This window comes from Hemitrygon akajei, chromosome 7, assembly GCF_048418815.1.
Source record: "Hemitrygon akajei chromosome 7, sHemAka1.3, whole genome shotgun sequence".
NCBI lineage: Eukaryota > Metazoa > Chordata > Chondrichthyes > Myliobatiformes > Dasyatidae > Hemitrygon > Hemitrygon akajei.
The window spans coordinates 35,512,204-35,530,959 of record NC_133130.1 but is presented as its reverse complement, the minus strand read 5'-3'; the positions used below and the strand labels follow the sequence as shown (position 1 = coordinate 35,530,959).

The following is an 18,756-nucleotide window of genomic DNA, read 5'->3' as shown; positions in this document are numbered from 1 at the left end:
TCGTGCCCCCCCCCCCCATCAAGTTTGACCGGACAAAGTCAAACTCTGCCAGGATGTGTTCACTAGCAACCACATGCTAGAAGCATCATGGACAACAAGATAACCCAGGGCTTTTTTTTCCGTCCCATCACTCTCCCCTGCCCTTTTGACTGCTGCCACCCTGTTCTTCAGCAAATTCAGGAAGCTCATGGATAGCTGTAGAAGATGTTGTTCAATGTAAGGAGAGCTGTGGGGGCAGAGAATGGGTAAGATCTGAAATGGTCCACAGACCATCCTAGTTCGAGATAGAGCTTACAGAGATTACAAGTCCATGATGTAGATTTGCTGGTAGAAGCCAGATTAAGTGGAAACAGTTGAAGTGGTGGAGAGGATTAGAAGTGCCATGGATGTAAATGGGAAAGGGTTGCACAGGAGGGAAAAAAGTGAAGTTAAGGTCAGAAAAGGTTAAGGTCCTGCTGAAAGGTTTCGGCCCGATACGTCGACTGTACTCTTTTCCATAGATGCTGCCTGGCCTGCTGAGTTCCTCCAGCATCTTGTGTGTGTTGCTTGGATTTTCAGCGTCTGCAGATTTTCTCCTGTTTGTCAAGAAGATTATGTTCTGTGGGATTTGACTTTTAGAGTTCCTTGAGCATGTTGCTTCTACCGCAGATGGGGGAGAAGCAGTAGTGGTGGTACTTTTAGATTTTCCGAAGTAGAAGGTTGGTGAACAAGAGCCCCCGGGGTTGGGGTGGGGTAACGTACCAGCATTGACTGAAACTTGGTTAATGGATGGAAAGGAAACAATAGGTTGGCAGGCTGGACTACCTGTAGTGGGGCTCCACCAGCTGGCAGTCCATTCCACCCTGTATGATCCAGTCTTTGATGAGGCCACAAAGTACATGTTGGTCACCCTGTTATAGGAAAGGCGTGGTTAAAAGTGCAAAAAAAATTATAAGGATGCTGCCAGGACTAGACCTGAGTTTTAGGGAGAGGTTGGCCAGGCCTGATCTTTATTCCTTGGAACATAGCAGAATGGGGGCAACCTAATAGAAATGTTTAAGTTATCAGGAGCATAGAGAAGAAACCAGAACTAGAGGGCATTAATTTTGGGTAAGAGGGGAAAAATTTAAAAGGAACACTGGGGGCAACTTTTCCACACAGAGGGTGGTGAGTATGTGGTACAAACTGCCAGAAGCATGCTTGAGGCAGGTAGGTGGTATTATTTAGGAAGCGCTTGAATAGATAGGAGGAGTGGAGCTTAGAGGAATATGGGCTGAATGCCGGAAATTGGGCCTAGCTGGGTGGGCACCGTGGTCGACATGGACCTCTCAGGTTGAAGGGCCCCTCTGCAGATGTCTCAATGAAATAGTCGATGCAGATGATAAATTATTTGTAAAAGGTTAACATAGGATATGAGAATTCTTTGGCATCCAAAAGGTGGCAAAATCCTTCATCAGATATACAAAAAGAAACCAAGGCACAGCTAGTGGAGTCGCCGTCTCGCAGCGCCTAAAACAGCGGGTTCAATCCTGATCCTGGGTGCTATCCGCACGGAAGTTGCAGCTACCGATGACCACCTCTCTCCCCAACTACTAAGATATACAGATTGGTAATTAAAACTGCTACTGTAAATTGTAGTAGTGTAAAATCTGGTGGAAAACAATTGGAAGGTGGCAGAATAAAAATAAGAAATGAAGGGTTAAAATGAAGCAGGCTGTTTCCGTGCGCAGTATATTTCTCTATGGTTAGTGTGAGAAGGTGGGATTAGGCTGAGCGCCTCTTTTTCGATTGGCACATGATTAATAGTTTCCTTCCCTTCATAACTCTGATGTGATTCTATGATATTAAAGCATTTCAAAATGAAATATAAACGAACGTCTTCCGTTCTTAAACCTCTTCAGTGGGGCATTGGTTAGTCAGGTTGCGCGGGAACATAGGGCAGCCCGACCCACCGGTCCCAAGAAAAGGGGGCGGTGCTAATCGCTGATTGGCTGGGGCAACATTCGGCGTTCCTTCCTCTGATGCTACGTTCCTTTTTCCCGCCAGCACTGGGGACCGGACCGGGTGGCCATGGCCAAGCAGCGGACCTTGTTCAGCTTCTTTACCAAGTCTCCGCCACTCAGCACCCGGAGCGGGTCGGGACCCGACATCATCACAGCGCCCACAAAGAAGGCCGGTAATGACCGGGAAGTGGTCAAGCACAGTGACAGCGAAGCGGGCAAGACCCGCCGGAGCCCGCCCAAGAAGCTCCGGACTACTGCCTCCTCCAGCCCTTTCTTCACTAGGGAAGCGAAAGCAGCCCACAAACAGGCGGCGAGTCCCCGGACGACCACCCTGAGGTAAGGCCTGGAGTTCCGGTTTGGGCAGTAGGCATAGAGCTTTCTATGGGAATTTGGGAGGGAGGGAGGTGGTTGGTCTGTGACCGGCTCAGTAGCAGGGAACAGACGGAGGCCTAGGAGGCCGCTGGCAGCCTTGAGCGGCTTGGCGAGCTTTGCAAAACATGGGCTGGTTGTGATTTTATTTTCCATGCGTGCGTTTATTATTGGTCCAGGAAACGGCTACAAACTTCATGTCACCCAGTGGTATTGTAGGCTACCTGGTATGGTAATAAGCCTTTGGAGAAGGGGATAACTGGGAGAGCCATCTCATTTTGTTTGTAAAGCCATGTGGATGGCAGTATTGACACGTTTTGGAAGATAGCAGAAATAGAAAGTCCTTGTATTTTTGCGTTTACCTCGTGGCTCGTGATGTTTATGATGTGCTCTGTACGGTCACCGTCTTGTGCAAAGTACGTGAATGCAATGAAAAGATTATTTACAGCAACAGCGAAAGCGCGTTCCACTAAACAGCATCCTCAAGAATAACATAAATCGTAGACTTTTTTTTTACAATAACGGACACTATTAGAGCAAAACCAACAAAGTCTAATTTTCCAGTGTAAAATAACCGAAGTGGTCAGTGTTGTTAATCTGCCGTGATGAAGGTTTGGCCGTTTAGTTCAAGAACCAGTAGCTGAAATGAAGTACCTGTTCTTGAACCTGGTGTTGTGGGACTAATGTACCTCCAATTGTGAGCGGATAAGGTGACCTGCATTTGGGGGGGGGGGGGGGGATCTTTGGATGTTGCCTTCTTGAGGTTTTGGTGCCCGGAGACCTGAAACCTATTGGTGTAGTAACTGGGGTATTGAGATTGTGAGTCTCGTGTTGTATAAAATGTAATCTGGGGTAGTGTTTTGGTGCAGCAACTTTGACTAGAGTTCGGCAATGTGGACAAATTTACAGCCCGCAGCTGCGGTTTGAAAATATTGGCAAAAGAAAAGCCAGTTGTACAAAGGGTAATTAATGTCTGTCTATCGTCCTGTTAACTTGCAGTCAAACATGTGATTTTACACCTGGCGATCTAGTGTGGGCCAAGATGGAAGGCTATCCATGGTGGCCAAGTCTAGTTTATAATCATCCCACTACCAAGGAGCACCTCAGAGGAAAAGGGAAGTCTCTTCGTATTCATGTCCAGTTCTTCGATCAACCTCCAACAAGAGGCTGGGTCAGTGTGAAGTACGTAAAGATGTACACAGGTAAGAGCCAGGACACACAATGCCTACTTCTCTGGAGGTTTCATTGCTGGGACATGACGTCAGACACAGCCCAAACTGCAAGGTAGAACTGTCCTTTGATAAATGAGTTTGAGGTATTTCAGTTTGGATGTTGATGCACCATCAATAACTCTCAGAGACGGGAGGCGAACGATAGGCTTTTATTAGCAGCAAAACGGAGCACAGCATCTCGGAGACTGAGGGGGGAGCAGTGCCTCCAATTGCCTTTATACAGGGGTCTGTGGGAGGAGCCACAGGAGCAGTCAGCAGAGGGGCGTGTCCAGACAGGTATACATAGTTTACCACAGATGTTAATAAGGGTTTATATGCGCTGGGTTCTTTGAAAGTATCAGCTTGCTGTTTTGTGATATTTTCTTCTATTCTCGACTTTAAATAGTCAATTGCTGAGAACTTCCCAGGGTATGGATTACCTGCCAATTCGTGTAGAGTAATGTAGGATCTTTGCTACGCTGCAAGATCTGAAGTTCACATTTCCACTGGCATTTGTTTATCATGTTTGAGCGCCTTCTGGTAATGTGTCCGTGTGTAGGATTGTTGAGTTACTTGTTCAAGCTTGTGTACACATACTGTGTGATCATGTTCAAAGTAAGATTTATTGTCAGAGCGCATATCTACGACCCGGAGATTCTTTATGAGCATTCAACTGTTTGGATTTTGTAGACTGTTTAAATCTATAGTCTTTGTCTTAACCCAGAATCTTCCTTTGAACTGACTGATAGTAGCATCCATATTGTTTTGAAAAATTGGTGCTAGTTTCTGGTTGCATTAACCCCTTGGTAGTTTAGCCATGACAGAACTACTTTTTAATTGGAGTAGTTTGCAGTTGAAAATTTCCTAAACAGTGAGTTCAGAGGTTCCTCAACCCTTAATGCATGCTTTGATCTGACTGCTCATTTAGTACCCTTTGATAGAAATGAGTTACCAGTATGCAGTTATGAATATTATGCCAACAGTGCCCTGTTTGCACATTGTTTCCCTCCTGCATGTTCTCAGGATGTGGGTAATGTAGGCAAAATTGCCTTAATTGTTTATCCTAGTTGATGGTTTTTTTTTGAAAATAGCTTTTACAAGAGATTGGTGCAAATCATTTTGCTAACTTGATTCGACAGCTGTTCCTGCACCATGGTTCAACTGCTGATGATGTAGAACTGCCAGCTTAGCATCAGACCTCTGATCCCATTCTCCAGTGTCCAGACAGTGCAGTCTGTGCTGTGCTTTGAATTCCAAATATCCAATGCTGTCCAACTGGTGTAAAGCTGCACGACGGTCAAAGCAGGCTTGGTGATCTTGTGCTGAAATGGATTTGAGGTTAATGAAGTGCTGACTTGTGTCTAGGGGAGTGGAAGTGTGGTAAAAGATCCAGTTGGATCACACCTGTGCATTTCTTGGCATTATCTAAAGGGTGTATTGGCCTTGGAGAGAGTGCTGAGTAGGTAATTTTGTTAATATCACTACGAATTTGTAGAATTTAATACCAAAGGCAGATGTTGAGTCTATTTAATGCAGAGATTGACAGGTTCTTGATTGGCCAAGGCATCAAAGCCAATGGGGAGAAGGCCAAGGAGGGGAAAGAAAAGATCAGCCATGATGAATGGCTGATCAGACTCAATGGACCAGATTCTGCTGCTGTGTCTCATGGTCTAAAAGGAGGCCATTTGCTTCATTGGGCTCATGTAATTCCCCCTTATTTCCCTGTAAAGATACTCTCCATGCCCAAAAACATGCCCTGGTGTTTTTGTTGCCCCACACAGTACCGTGCAAAAGTCTTCGACGCATAGGGTGCTTAAGACTTTTCTTCAGTACTGTATTTGTTAACGTTGAGCGGAGAGCATGTTTGTAAATCTGGCAGGAGCAAAAATGTTGGGGATAGTGAGAGTGGAGGGGTGTGGGACAGGTGGCAGAGGAGGAGTGCCGGGTGGGTTTGGCACTGGTTCAGACACACCCAGCCCTGAGACGCCAGGCAAGGTCATTTGATTCCAAGCAATTGATCATTGCAGAATATCTCTCTGGTGCTCCACACTTCCTCCCCTCTCCTTTCCCCTTTTCCCAACCACGATTCCCCTCTCCCGGTCCCCTTCCTACTCTCAGTCCACAATTCAGGATCAGGCTTATCATCACTCACATATGTGAGCGATGAGATTTGTTTTTGTGGGAGCAGTACAGTAAGATTACTGCAGTACTCTGCTGAAGTCTTGAGTACCCTGGCTATGTATACGTGACTGAGACTTCTGCTCAGATCTCTACCTCGTCCAAAGCTTGGGATATGGGAGGAACTGGAAAAGCCACACAGTCACGGGGTGAACGTGCAGACTCCACAGGGAGAGCGCCAGAGTGTGCATCAAACCTGAGCTGTGAGCTGAAGTTCAAGTGCACCCTGAGCTGTGCTGTTGGTAACTTCGGAGGTGAAGCTTGTGATTCTGTGATTAACAGCTGATGTTGTGTTAATTAATCTAGAACATAGAAAGTACAGCACAGGAATAGGCTATTTGGCTGACGAGGTTGTGTAAAACCAGCTAAAAAGCGAATCAAAAACACCCAAACACTTATCCTTCCTACCTACACCATGTCCATATCTCTCTTCTTCCTTGCATCCATATCCCTATCCACTTCTACCACCATACCAGGCAGCGCATTCCAGGCATCCATGATTCTCAGTTTTAAAAAAGAACTTGCCCCTCTTAATCCCCTTTGAACCTACCCCCTCTCTCGTTCAGTGCAAGCCCTCTGGTATTAGACATCTAAGTTGGATAACTAGGGGTGTTAAGGGATATATATTGGCTATGAGAGGTGGTGGGGGATTAGGGTCATGAGTCAATTAAAATTTTATCAAGAAGCCCCATGGCCTTGTCTTGTTTGTGGCCAATTAACAACACTATCCACTTTCACCTGTTTTTCCACACTGCTGTTCTTGAACTCCTCCCCACAACATTGCCATAACTGACTGATTCAGAAATCCACACATTGCACCTTGCCTCACCTGCCTCTTTCTCTGGCGTTTCTGGTCTTTGCTTCTCCTCCTGTAGTACAGGTGGCCCCCGCTTTTCAAATGTTCGCTTTATGACAACTCGCTGTTACGAAAGACTTGCATTAGTACCTGTTTTCACGAACCAAAGAGGAGTTTCACTTTCACGAAAAAAGACGCCCGCTTCATATGTGTGTTTACCCCAAGAAAGACTACAATGACCATGAAACCTTGTGCGGGCAGTTGTTTGCGTATGCGTGTATGTGCTGATTTTTTTCTTCTCCAAATCGATTCTGGCTCGCTGCCTTCCCAAGTTTGATAAGTGAAACTATAACGTACCTACAATATTTCTACTTTATATAGGGTGTAAAGTTATCATATCATTCCTGCTTTGACTATATGTTAGTGTAATTTTAGGTTTTATGTGTTATTTGATATGATTTGGTAGGTTTTTTTTGGATCTGGGAATGCTCTAAAAATTTTTCCCATATAAATTAATAGTAATTGCTTCTTCACTTTACGACATTTTGGATTACAAACAGTTTCATAGGAATGCTCTACCTTCGGATAGTGGGGGAAACCTGTATGTTGCTTTCAAAACATTTGTCTGCAAGATCTATCGTGGTACGGTTAACCCTGCTTACTTTGAAAACTTGTTGAATTATCAAGCACAGCGACCTTGTTCCTGTGTGACATTTTCCCTGACTAGTAATGCCACACCCCGCCCTTAATCCCTCCAATCTATCACATCTAAAACAGTGGAACGCTGGAACATTGAGCTGCCAGTCCATTTAGAATGAAGATGAGGAATTTCTTTAGCTGGAGGGTGGTTTATCTGGAATTCACTGCCACAGGTGGCTGTGGAGGCCAAGTCATTTGGTACATTTGAAGCAGAGGTTGATAGGTTCTTGATTAGTCAAGGCATGGAAGGAAGGTTGGAGAATGGGGTTGGGAGAGAATGTAGATCAGCCTTGATGAAATGACGGAGAAGACTCGATGGGCCAAGTGGCCTAATTCTGCTCCCATCTCTCATGGCCGACAAGTTGCTGGACGGTTTACTGTGAAAGATCTTTTGAACTTGCAGGTTCTGATTGTAAAGAGGCTCAGAGAGGTGGTGTCTACTTTAGTGGAAAGCCTGAAATCCGCAGGGCAATTGTTGATGCAGATAACGCCCTTCGGAAACCGAGAGAGAAGCGTTTAGAATTGGCAGTGTGCACTGAACCTTCTGAGCCAGAAGATGAAGACAGTGATGATGACGATGAAGGTGAAAAAATGGAGGTAGGTGAATGAGCCATTCACAAGTGTGTGAACAATGGTTCCTATGGGGGCTGCGTTTGTTTTAATGCAGGGAGTCATTCAGGTAAGAGCGATCTCGGAGCATTAGTCAGCAGGTGGGTTTGCAATACTGTGCAAGCACGGAAGTTGCTGCGGGAAACTCGGTGCTCCTGGGTGATGGGACTTTTGGGTGGGGGTGTGAAGGAGTGTTGCACCACTGAAAAAGAGCATAAGAGTGGAATTGGGGTTGGGTGGAGAGGGTCTGCTGGAGGACCATCGAAGTTTACAGTAAAAGGAAGAGTATGATCACTCTGGGATTAGATAGCCTTCTAAATAGTCGGTAGGATTTGGAAGAGCAGGTATGTAGGCAAATAACAATAGGGTGTAAAAGTAATAAAATTATAATACTGTCAGGTTTTCCAGTATTAATGAGAAGGGTCCAGGTGGGGTTTCTTTTTGGTTATTTAGTGATACACAGTGGAGTGGGCCCCTCCAGTTCTTCAAGCCATGCCACCCTGGCAATCCCCCGATAAACATGATGACCCCTAGACTAATCGTGGGTAAATTTCCAATGACCTATTAACTGGTACACCTTTGGACCGAGGGGGGAGATTCCAGGGAAAACCCACGCATTCCGCAGGGAAACGCGCAGACTGGCTGCAGAATGGCACCGGAATTGAGCTCTGAATTCCAGAATCCCTGGCTCCGTTGTCGTCGTGCTAACTGCTACACTACCGTGGTGCCCTGCTGTATTTATTAAATGTACCTAGGAAGTGTTTTTAAACCTAGAGCCCTGCGAGAGTGGGAACCTTGGTGATGGGCAGCTACTGAATGGCTGGAAATATCTGTGGAGGAACCCTTGCAAACTGGAGGGGTGAACCATGTGGTATAAGACCATGAGGCATAGGTGCAGGATCAGGCCATTCAGCCCATCGAGTCTGCTCCATCATGGCTGATCCCAGATCCCATTCAACCCCATACACTTGCCTTCTCGCCATATCCTCTGTTACCCTGACCAATCAGGAAACAACCAACTTCCACCTTAAATATACCCACAGACTTGGCCACTGCCTCAGTCTGTGGCACAGCATTGCACAGATTCACTACTCTCTGGATTAAAAAAAATCCTCTTACCTCTGTTCTAAAGGGTCGCCCCTCAATTTTGAGGCTGCCCTTTGGTTCTGGATACCCCCACCACAGGAAAATTCCACCCTATCTAGTCCTTTCTACATTTGGTAGGTTTCAATGAGATCCCCACACTCTTCTAAATTCCAGTGATTACAGGCACAAAGCTGCCAAACGCTCCTCATATGTTAACCCCTTCATTCCCAGAATCATCCTTGTGACCCTCCTGTGGACTCTCTCCAATGACAACACATACTTTCTAAAATATGGGGCCTGACTAGTCTTATAAGGGCTCAGTATTATCTCCTTGCTTTTATATTCTGTTCCCCTTGAACTCATGCCAACATTGCATTTGCCTTCTGTACCACAGACTCAGCCTGTAAATTAACCTTCTGGGAGTCTTGCACGAGGACTCCTCTTTGGCAAGGGTTTTGATGTACCCACTTGTCCAGACAGTGGAGCGCATGGGATTCCAGGGAGGGGAATCTAAAACCAGGGAACGTAGGTTTAAGGTGAGAGGGGAACTATTTAAAGGACAGCAAATTTTTTTTCCCTCCACAGAGTGGGTATATGAAATAAGCTACCAGAGAAGGTGGTAGACTTGGGTATAATCACAGTGCTTTTCAAAATTAAAATATTTAGATGCGGATAGGAAAAGAGTGGAAGGCTATGGGATTCATACAGATGGGCGTCTCAGTTGACACAGCTGATCGAGCCTAAGGGACTTTTGGCAGCAGTAGACAAATCCCAGCTTTTTGTCTGTTTGGGATAGTCAGAAGATCAAGTAAATTTGTAGTCTTGCTTTCTAGGTCGATGGTCCGTCCATAGCAAGCGAGGAGGACAAAGAGAATAACAGCGAAGATGAGAATAAAGCAAATAAACGGCCGTCACGGGCGACACGTTTGGCCTGTGTCAAGGCCAAAAGGAGGCGGATTGTGGTTGAGTCGGACAGTGATGTTGAAAGCTCAGAGGAAGAGTTTAAACCGGACCAGCAGGAGGGGAGCAGCGATGAGTGCAGCAGTGGCGTCGATGAGAACGACATCAGTGAGCCCGAAACGGACACCGATCCTGAGAGTCCAGTAAAGACTCCCTTCAAGCGCAAATGCAGCACGACTTCAGCCGCCGTGAAGACTCCGTCTCGTTCTCCCCCGGAAGCTCCAAAGAGACCGGCCGCGGTGTCCTCGGGCACCAAGTCCAAGCTGTCGGCGTTCTCTGCTCCAGAGACCTTCGAGTGCCAGTCCAGTGGAGGTGGCCTGGGCGGTGCCTCTACCGCGACCGTGTGGGACCACGAGAAGCTCGAGTGGCTGAAAGCGGGCAAGAGGAAGGACGCGGCGAGGCGAAGGGAAGACCACCCTGATTACGACCCCTCCTCGCTGTACGTGCCAGACGACTTCGTGAGCAAGTGCACGCCCGGCATGCGGAGGTGGTGGGAGCTCAAGTCCCAGATGCTGGACACTGTGATCTTCTACAAGGTCGGCAAGTTTTACGAGCTCTACCATATGGATGCCGTCACAGCCGTCAACGAGCTGGGCCTGATGTACATGAAGGGCACTTGGGCTCACTCCGGTTTCCCCGAAATCGCTTTTGGCCGCTTCTCCGACGCGATGGTCCAGAAGGGGTACAAGGTGGCGCGGGTGGAGCAGACGGAGACGCCCGAGATGATGGAGGCGCGTTGCAGGTCGATGGCGCACCCCACCAAGTTCGACCGTGTGGTGCGGCGGGAGGTGTGCCGGGTTATCACGCAGGGGACGCAGACGTACAGTGTCCTGGACGGCAGCCCCTCGGAGGGCAGCAGCAAGTACCTCCTGTGCCTGCGGGAGGCGGCGAACGCCGACTCACCGGGCCACCCCCGCTCCTACGGCGTCTGCTTCGTCGACACCTCTGTCGGCAGGTTCCGGCTGGGTCAGTTCCAGGACGACCGCCATTGCTCCAGGCTGCGGATGCTGGTGGCCCACCACGCCCCGGTGCAGGTGCTGACCGAGAGGGGCAACCCCTCGATGGAGACCAGGAGGGTGCTGAAAGGCTGCCTCCTCTCTGCCGCGCAGGAGACGCTGCAGGCCGGCTCCCAGTTCTGGGATGCCGCCAAGACCCTGAAGGTGCTGGCGGAGGAGGGCTACTTCAGCGAGGAGCCGGGCGCCACCTTGCCGTCGGCCATCCGGGGGATGGTGGCGGAGTCAGACGCACTGGGCCTGACCCCGGCAGAAGGGCGGGAGCTGGCCTTGTCGGCTCTCGGCGCCTGCGTGTTCTACCTGAAGAAGTGCTTGGTCGACCAGGAGCTCCTGTCCATGGGCAACTTCGAGGAGTACGTGCCAGTGGACGTGGGGGCCCAGGGGCCGCCGGGGCAGGCCTGGAGCGGACGGCGGCTGGTCCTGGACGGGGTCACCCTCACCAACCTGGAGGTCCTGCGCAACAGCACCACAGGCACGAGGGAGGGCACCCTGCTCGAGCAGCTGGACGGCTGCTGCACCTACTTTGGCAAGCGCCTCCTGAAGCAGTGGCTCTGTGCCCCCCTCTGCCACCCCCCGGCCATTGATGACCGCCTGAACGCCATCGAGGACCTGATGGCAGTGCCAGACAAGGTGACTGAGGTGCTGGAGCTGCTGAGAAAGGTGCCCGACCTGGAACGGCTCCTGAGCCGGATTCACAGCATCGGCTCGCCTCTGAAGAGCAAGGACCATCCCGACAGCCGGGCGGTGTTGTATGAGGAGACTACGTACAGCAAGAAGAAGATTACTGACTTCCTCTCTGCCTTGGAGGGTTTCAAAATCTTCCAGGAGGTGCTGCAGGTCATGGAATCGTCCGTGGACGGCTTCAAATCCAAGCTATTGAGGCAGGTGCTGAGCCTGAAGGGTAGTGGCTCCGAAGGCCTCTTCCCGGACTTGTCGGCCGAGCTGAAGAGGTGGGACACGGCCTTTGATCACCAGAAGGCGAAAAACACTGGAGTGATTACGCCCAAGTCTGGCTTTGATCCGGACTACGATCAGGCACTGGCTGATATCAAGGAGACTGACGCTAGCCTCCGGGAGTACCTGGAAAAGCAGCGCAAGAGGCTGGGGTGCCGCGCCGTGGTGTACTGGGGCACGGGCAGGAACCGCTACCAGCTGGAGGTTCCAGAAGCCGTGGCCGACCGCCACGTGCCCGAGGAGTACGAGCTGAAATCCACCAAGAAGGGCTTCAAGCGTTACTGGACCAAAGCCATCGAGAAGCTGTTGGACACAATGAGCAATGCCGAGGACAGGCGGGATGCTGCCCTCCAGGACTGCATGAGGAGGCTCTTCTACAACTTTGACAGAAACTACAAAGACTGGCAGGCAGCCGTGGACTGCGTCGCCGTTCTTGGTGAGTCGAGTGTTGGCTGGGGCGTTTGAATATTGCCTTTACAAACTCTCCTTGGGATGAGCGTGGGAGGCCTAAGGTGTGAGAGCTGTAGGAGGAAACATCTTTTGTCCTCTCCCATCTGAAGTGGGGGTGCGGGGTGCGTCACCAGTTGTTGTTATTGGGTACCACTCTCTCTTGCTTCTGATTAAACCGGCTGGCAGACTGCCTCAGCAGCAGCTTCTTACCCCTCATTGTGGGCTGTTCCACCAGCTGAGGCAGATCTGTTGGAACGGCTCTTTAATACAAGCTCTTTTTAAAATTTATAAATCCGTGAGTGCCAGTTGGCTCATTAGGAGAGGAGAATTGTCTTTGAAGGTCCAAGCCTCATAGATTTAACATTTCTGGAACCATTCATCAGAACTGTAGAGAGTTGGAGATGGAGCAGGTTTTAAGCCAGTTCAGGGGGCAGCGGGAAGGGAGGAGGACAGTATTGTTGTTTGTTATATCTACCAAGATTCAGTAAAAAGTTTGTCTTGCATACTGTTCATGCAAATCAAACATTACACGAACATTGAGATAGAACAAGGTAACACAGTAACAATGCAGAATAAAGATAACAGCTACAGAGAGTAAACCTGAAAGGCAAGATCACGACAAGATGGATTGTGAGGTCAAGAATCCATTTTATTTTACTCGAGGACCATCCGTTGGCTGGATAACAACAGGATAGAAGCTATCCTTGTACGTGCCTCCATGCTTTTGAATCTTCCTCCTGGTGGGAGAGTGGAGAAGGAAGAATGTCTGGGACGGGTGAGGTCTTTGATTATGGTTAATACCAAAGATTGGTAAGGTGCTAGAAGATAGAAGAGATTAAATGACAAAGGATTACACAGGAGGTGGTGTAAATAACATCATTTTATTGCTAACACCTGCCATCCAAAAATGTAGAAGCCTTGGAGATTCCAGTGCTGAGCCCTAGACTACATATTGGCTAACCAGGGAAGTAGTTATCATGCCTCGATTTTCATCACTTGAATTAAGATACAAAAGTAACTACAGTTGGTTATTTGTCTTTCGTATTATATTAATTGAAAATCTTTGTTTTGAAACAGGAAGTTATTCTATTACAGTTTGATTGATTTACAATCTCCCATCAGTGCAGTGGTACCCTGTCTATCAGTCACATTTTTAGGGTAACTGTGATAATGTTTTCCGATGCTCTGCCATCCTGTCTGCACCGAGTATTTCATTAGCCAAACTTCTCCAAACCCAATTTGTTTCAGCTCCTTGAATGGTTTGAAGAGTTTTCAAATTGCTTGGGAACAGGAAGCTGTGGGTTGGATAGGCAAGGTAAAGGCTCATCAAAATATGGGGGCGTCTCTTTGTAAGATGAGTGACAGCTCCACCAGATGACTTGCCGTGATTCTGTTGGTGTACGGTCCAGTTATTGTTGATATCTGGCTGTGAATCAGTGAAGTTAATCCAAATTGCCGAACCATAGTTGTTCTGGGTCAAGATATATTCTCTAATGATGGCCACCGCAAATAACCACCCTGCTTGTTTTCAGACCACAACAGTGCCCGAGCTTTTGCAAGGGACCTGGCTGCAGAGCCTTCAGAACATTTTTTTTTGTACTTGTCCCAACCTTTGCATGTCAACCTACCAGCTGGTGATAATACAATGGCCGGGAATGTGTTGCATGCACCACATAGTCCTGAACTTGCAAAGAGATGCCCATATTATGGTGAGTCTTTTTGTTACCTATCCAAGCTACAGCTTCCTGCTCAAAACCTCAAACCGCCTCTGCTGTAAACTCTTTTGGTGAGACCACCTTGTTGCTTCCTCTGCCCAGGGTATTTGCCCCAGAGCTCAAGTAATGGGCCTCTTGCAAACCGCTTGTGAGAATCATCAGTTTTGAGGTTGGCTCACATTTGCATTACTCTAAGGTGGGACTTATGATGTGAGTTACTACCCTCACTGAACTTGAGGTGGGTGAGGGAGGAGTTCAAAGAATTGCTCAGTCATTTGAATGGTATCGCAATCCATTTTCTCCTGTCTGATGCAACTTAAGTCGCATATTCAAAATTTCTACCAACCCTTGACTAAAATACTTCTCAAAAATGATTTGCCAAATACTGGAAGATTCAAACCTCTTCTGCAGCTGGTGCATTTCATAGACCTTTGAACTGCTAACTCTCCTCATTCCTCTTGCAGATGTCTTGCTCAGTCTAACACACTACAGTCAGAGTGGCGAGGGGCCCATGTGCAGACCCGTCGTAACGTTCGTCAGCAGCGAAGCCCGGCCATTCCTGGAGCTTAGAGGCTCGCGACATCCATGCATCTTAAAAACCTTCCTGGGCGATTTCATCCCGAACGATGTGGTGATTGGCTGTGAGGATGTTGAAGGTTTAGAAAATGGTCGCAGTAACCAACAGGCTTCCTGCTTGCTTGTGACAGGGCCAAATATGGGTGGTAAATCCACACTCATGAGACAGGTAAGAGGGAGATTTGGCAGCAGAATACTACGCTGAATGCTGGAGAAACTCAGCCAGTCAGGCAGCATCTATGGAGAGAAATAATCAGTTGATGTTTCAGACTGGGACCCTTCAGAATGTGGTGCTATTTACATAGTTTGTGTAGCACCATTCACATCCCTTTTGCACAGTATCTTCTCAAAGTATGCCGCTACCATGCAGGAAATCTAAAGTGCACAATAAACAGCAAGATATATGCCTGGGCATTCCCAAAGCAAATCACTGCAGAGGCTGCTTAATCTAACTTGCTGAAAATACTTGCGAGGGCAGACAGCTACTTTGTAGAGCCAAGCAGTGTTAATGTTTTGGGTTGATAATCTTTGCGTGGATTTGGTTAAGGAAGCAAATACTGACAATGGGACTGCTTCCGCACTCTCTGTAATCATGGGATGTCACACATCCATAAACAGCACCTCCCGTAATCCGGTACTGCACTGCACTATCCAGGGAATACCAGGATTGCAGTGAGCATGGAAGGATGCAGTAGGAGGGTGTTGGGTTGAATGATTGAATGCAACATGAACTGGAGGTATGAGTGGAGCCTGTGAAACTACACATAGAAACCTGTGGTTGGTTTTGTCAGGTTGGCTTATTGGTGATCATGGCTCAACTGGGGTGCTACGTACCTGCTGAAAGCTGCAAATTTAACCCAGTGGACAGAGTCTTCACTCGCCTTGGAGCCTCAGATAGAATTATGTCGGGTAAGAAAAGAATATTATTAACAAAGCATGGATGTTTCTTCCCACTTAATGACATTTATTATTTTTTTAAAATGCAGAGCTTTTCCAGTCAGAGTTTCCATCAGGTTCAGTGGAATTCTGCACCATCAAACATTTATTGCAATGCTCCTGGTTTGTGGAGCTCTGTGTACAAGCAGCAGTGGATAAGGAAGATTGGAGCTGCTGCTTTGGCCAATAAACTATTTAAGCAACTTAAACACATGAGCTCTTATTCATAGAGCTTAAGTGGTGAGAGCTTTGGTGGCAAGTTCCTCTCTGGGTGTCAAAGACGTTGAGGTCTATGAACCTCAGGTCCAGAATATTCAGTTAGTGACAAGAATGTATTGCTAGCTCACAATGATTTTCTTGTAGAGGCAACATGGTTGTGACTCATATTTAGAGAAAATATATAAGGATTACTTCAATTTGAGTTTGAGTAGTTTGTGCATTTGCTGGGATGGAGTTCTTGTATCTTTTGCCAGCTGATGTGGGTCTATTTAACTATCCCCATCACAATTTACTAAGGAATGAAGGGAAATGCATTGATCTACAACAGATGCCTTGAGGTTGGGTGTTGAAATGTTTTGAACTGTCTCTTTTGCAGGTGAAAGCACCTTCTTTGTGGAGCTCAGTGAAACGTCCAGCATCCTCCAACATGCAACTCGGCATTCCCTCGTGCTTTTGGACGAATTGGGTAATGCCTAGATTGGCTGCTGTGTGTGTCTTACTGGGGCTTTGTGCGTGTTTGTCAGTAGTTGATGTACGTTGTGAGCAATGTATGTACTTTGAGCTGGATGGTGTTGAGCTCCTGCGGGCAAGTGTGTGCATTTCAGAGACTGTTCCATGGCACTGCTGACTCACTGGCCACAGGATACCCAACCTTTGACCTAGTGTTGCAGCCACATTACTTGCATGGCTGCTCCAGTTTAGTTCCCGGTCATGGTGACACCCAGGATTTTGATACTGGGATGAATTTGGTGTCAGTGATTCCATTGACTGCTCAGGTCCCCCCTCAGCAGTCTCTGCTCCATGGATCATAGATTCACTGCTCTGATGTAGATAACGTGCTCATGAATCTCCTTTTGTGGGATTTTCTTGTATAATTTGGCTGCCATTTATTCAGTATTAGTTGGGATTTGCTTTTAGAACATGTTGAATTTGTCAAAGGTGTTGGATATTCATTCCATTCCTCATTCTACACAGAAGGGTATGCAAATTTCAGAAATCATTGATGGGCAGTTTTTGTCATGGAGCTGTTTGCATATCTGTGAGATGCACTTCAAATGTGTAATTTCACTATTTTCCCTTGACCTTTCTAAAGTACTCTCTAAAACTGATCCTGTGTTTGTAGGTGAAAAGGTCAAAGTAACAAGTTGCTTTTGAACTGTCTTTAGTTATGAGTGTACGATCCTGAGTAATTCAATTTGTGGATGTACCTCTTCCTGCACTCCCTGTAAAATTGTACCATTTAAAGTTAATTGGTGGTTGTGTGTCCATACATTTCACCAAACTGTCCTCTTGAAGTCAGATTTACTTCCAAGTTTTGTAAGATCTGATAGAGCTGTGTTATTGGGGAATGTCATGATTTTTTTTAAAAATCCAGCCTGAGGACACTTCGTTTTCTGTGCCTAAGTTAAATTCATATCTCTTGACATTGTTCATTTCATCATGTGAACCTTTATTATACATGTCAGCTGTATTTTCTTTGGTAAGCCTCTATCTTACAAAAGATGTGCAGAAGTTATCTTGATTTGTAGTTTTTCTTAAGTTGTCCAAGATTTTTACGGGTTTATTTGTAGATTGCTTACATTAGGGTTTAAAGTATCTGAAATAGATACCTTCAGCCCACCCTTGCAAAATCCTTGCCTCACTAGAAACACATTTTTCTAAGACAAGATTGTATTGCTGTACAGGCACCTTACTTCATCTTATATTAACTTGGCAAATTAAAATTGCCTAAACTTTGTTGATTTATACACGCTGGTTTGGCTGTAAAACTTGAAGTCTTATTTTCCTTTCATTTTTGTTTGAGTTGTCTTTTTTTCCTTCCCAGGCCGTGGTACAGCAACATATGATGGCACTGCAATAGCTAGTGCAGTGGTAAAAGAGCTTGCTGAAAATACCAAGTGCCGCACTCTATTCTCAACACACTACCATTCCCTTGTGGAAGATTTCTCTCATTCCTCCGCAGTCAGTTTAGGACATATGGTAAGTGTATCACTCTGCAAAGATGGCAGAAGCTTTGATCTTGTAAATTTCATGTACACAAAATAGGATGCCATCTAGTCTAAATCGTGGCTCTGATAAATCTTATTTGCCTGTAACATAATTTCTCAAGCTTTCATCACTTGCACAAACAATTCTGAAAGACTACAAGTATTTTCAATTTTGCTGCCCAAATAGCACAAGTGTTGCAAACCTATTGGTGTGTCTCATAACTGCCTTGTTTCATAAGGATTAGATTATAGAAATGATGTTATTGCATCTTTGTTCACTTGGGAGATGTGGATCTCACTAGCAAGGCCAATTTTTATTGCTTGCTTCAAATTGACCTGTTTGGGTGTAGGGGACTCAACCATTGTGCTTGCTTTGAATTTGGAATTACATACACAGTAGTTCAGACCATGGATGACAGATTTCCTTTCCTCAAGGAGATTAATGATGTGGCAGGTCCTAAAAATCTGGGTAGCCCACCGAGCAAGTTGAGTGGAATCTTATGTAACAAGGTGTGTTGTGTATCAAATGTTTTATAAATGTGAAAGGATCTAATGTACCCTATTGTGAACTCTTTGTAGGCTTGTATGGTTGAGAATGAGTGTGAAGATCCAAGCCAGGAAACTATCACATTCCTCTACAAGTTTATTGAAGGAGCCTGTCCAAAAAGTTATGGATTTAATGCAGCAAGACTAGCAGATATTCCTGAGGAAATAATTCAGAAAGGACACAAGAAAGCTGAAGAATTTGAGAAGACTACTATTTCCTTGCGACTCTTCAAGTAAGTATATGGGTGATAACAGGTTATGGAAGCTGGTTTTAAAAACTTCGTACTTTTCAATGTTAATCTTTCTTTGCTTCTACAGGGAAATATGCTTTTTGGTGGAAGACCCAAATGTTAATCATCTCAAGCTACAGAGAGTATTGAAGATGATTGCTGAACTCTGAACCCAGATAAATTCAGGCATGATTTAAAATTGTTCTAATAAAAGCTTATTTTAAAAATAAGACTCTGCT

The 18,756-nt window shown here is 46.5% G+C and overlaps 1 protein-coding gene across 1 annotated transcript; it reads left to right on the top strand.

Moving 5' to 3' along the window:
• The first annotated feature begins 1,999 nt into the window (after window positions 1–1,999).
• On the top strand, window positions 2,000–18,747 carry msh6 (mutS homolog 6 (E. coli)). Its single transcript, XM_073050629.1, has 10 exons — window positions 2,000–2,318; window positions 3,351–3,553; window positions 7,639–7,832; window positions 9,764–12,293; window positions 14,487–14,767; window positions 15,390–15,507; window positions 16,130–16,219; window positions 17,579–17,733; window positions 18,321–18,520; window positions 18,606–18,747. Exons 1-10 carry the CDS (start codon window positions 2,050–2,052, stop codon window positions 18,685–18,687), a joined length of 4,122 nt encoding a protein of 1,373 aa, XP_072906730.1. The 5' UTR covers window positions 2,000–2,049; the 3' UTR covers window positions 18,688–18,747.
• The last annotated feature ends 9 nt before the right edge of the window (window positions 18,748–18,756 follow it).

Bases quoted from the DNA above. Each gene is read 5' to 3' on its own strand.
- msh6 (XM_073050629.1), top strand. From the start codon at position 2,050: ATGGCCAAGCAGCGGACCTTGTTCAGCTTCTTTACCAAGTCTCCGCCA. The intron at 17,734-18,320 runs GTAAGTGTATCA...AACTCTTTGTAG, and splicing joins CAGTCAGTTTAGGACATATG to GCTTGTATGGTTGAGAATGA. The intron at 18,521-18,605 runs GTAAGTATATGG...TTGCTTCTACAG, and splicing joins ATTTCCTTGCGACTCTTCAA to GGAAATATGCTTTTTGGTGG.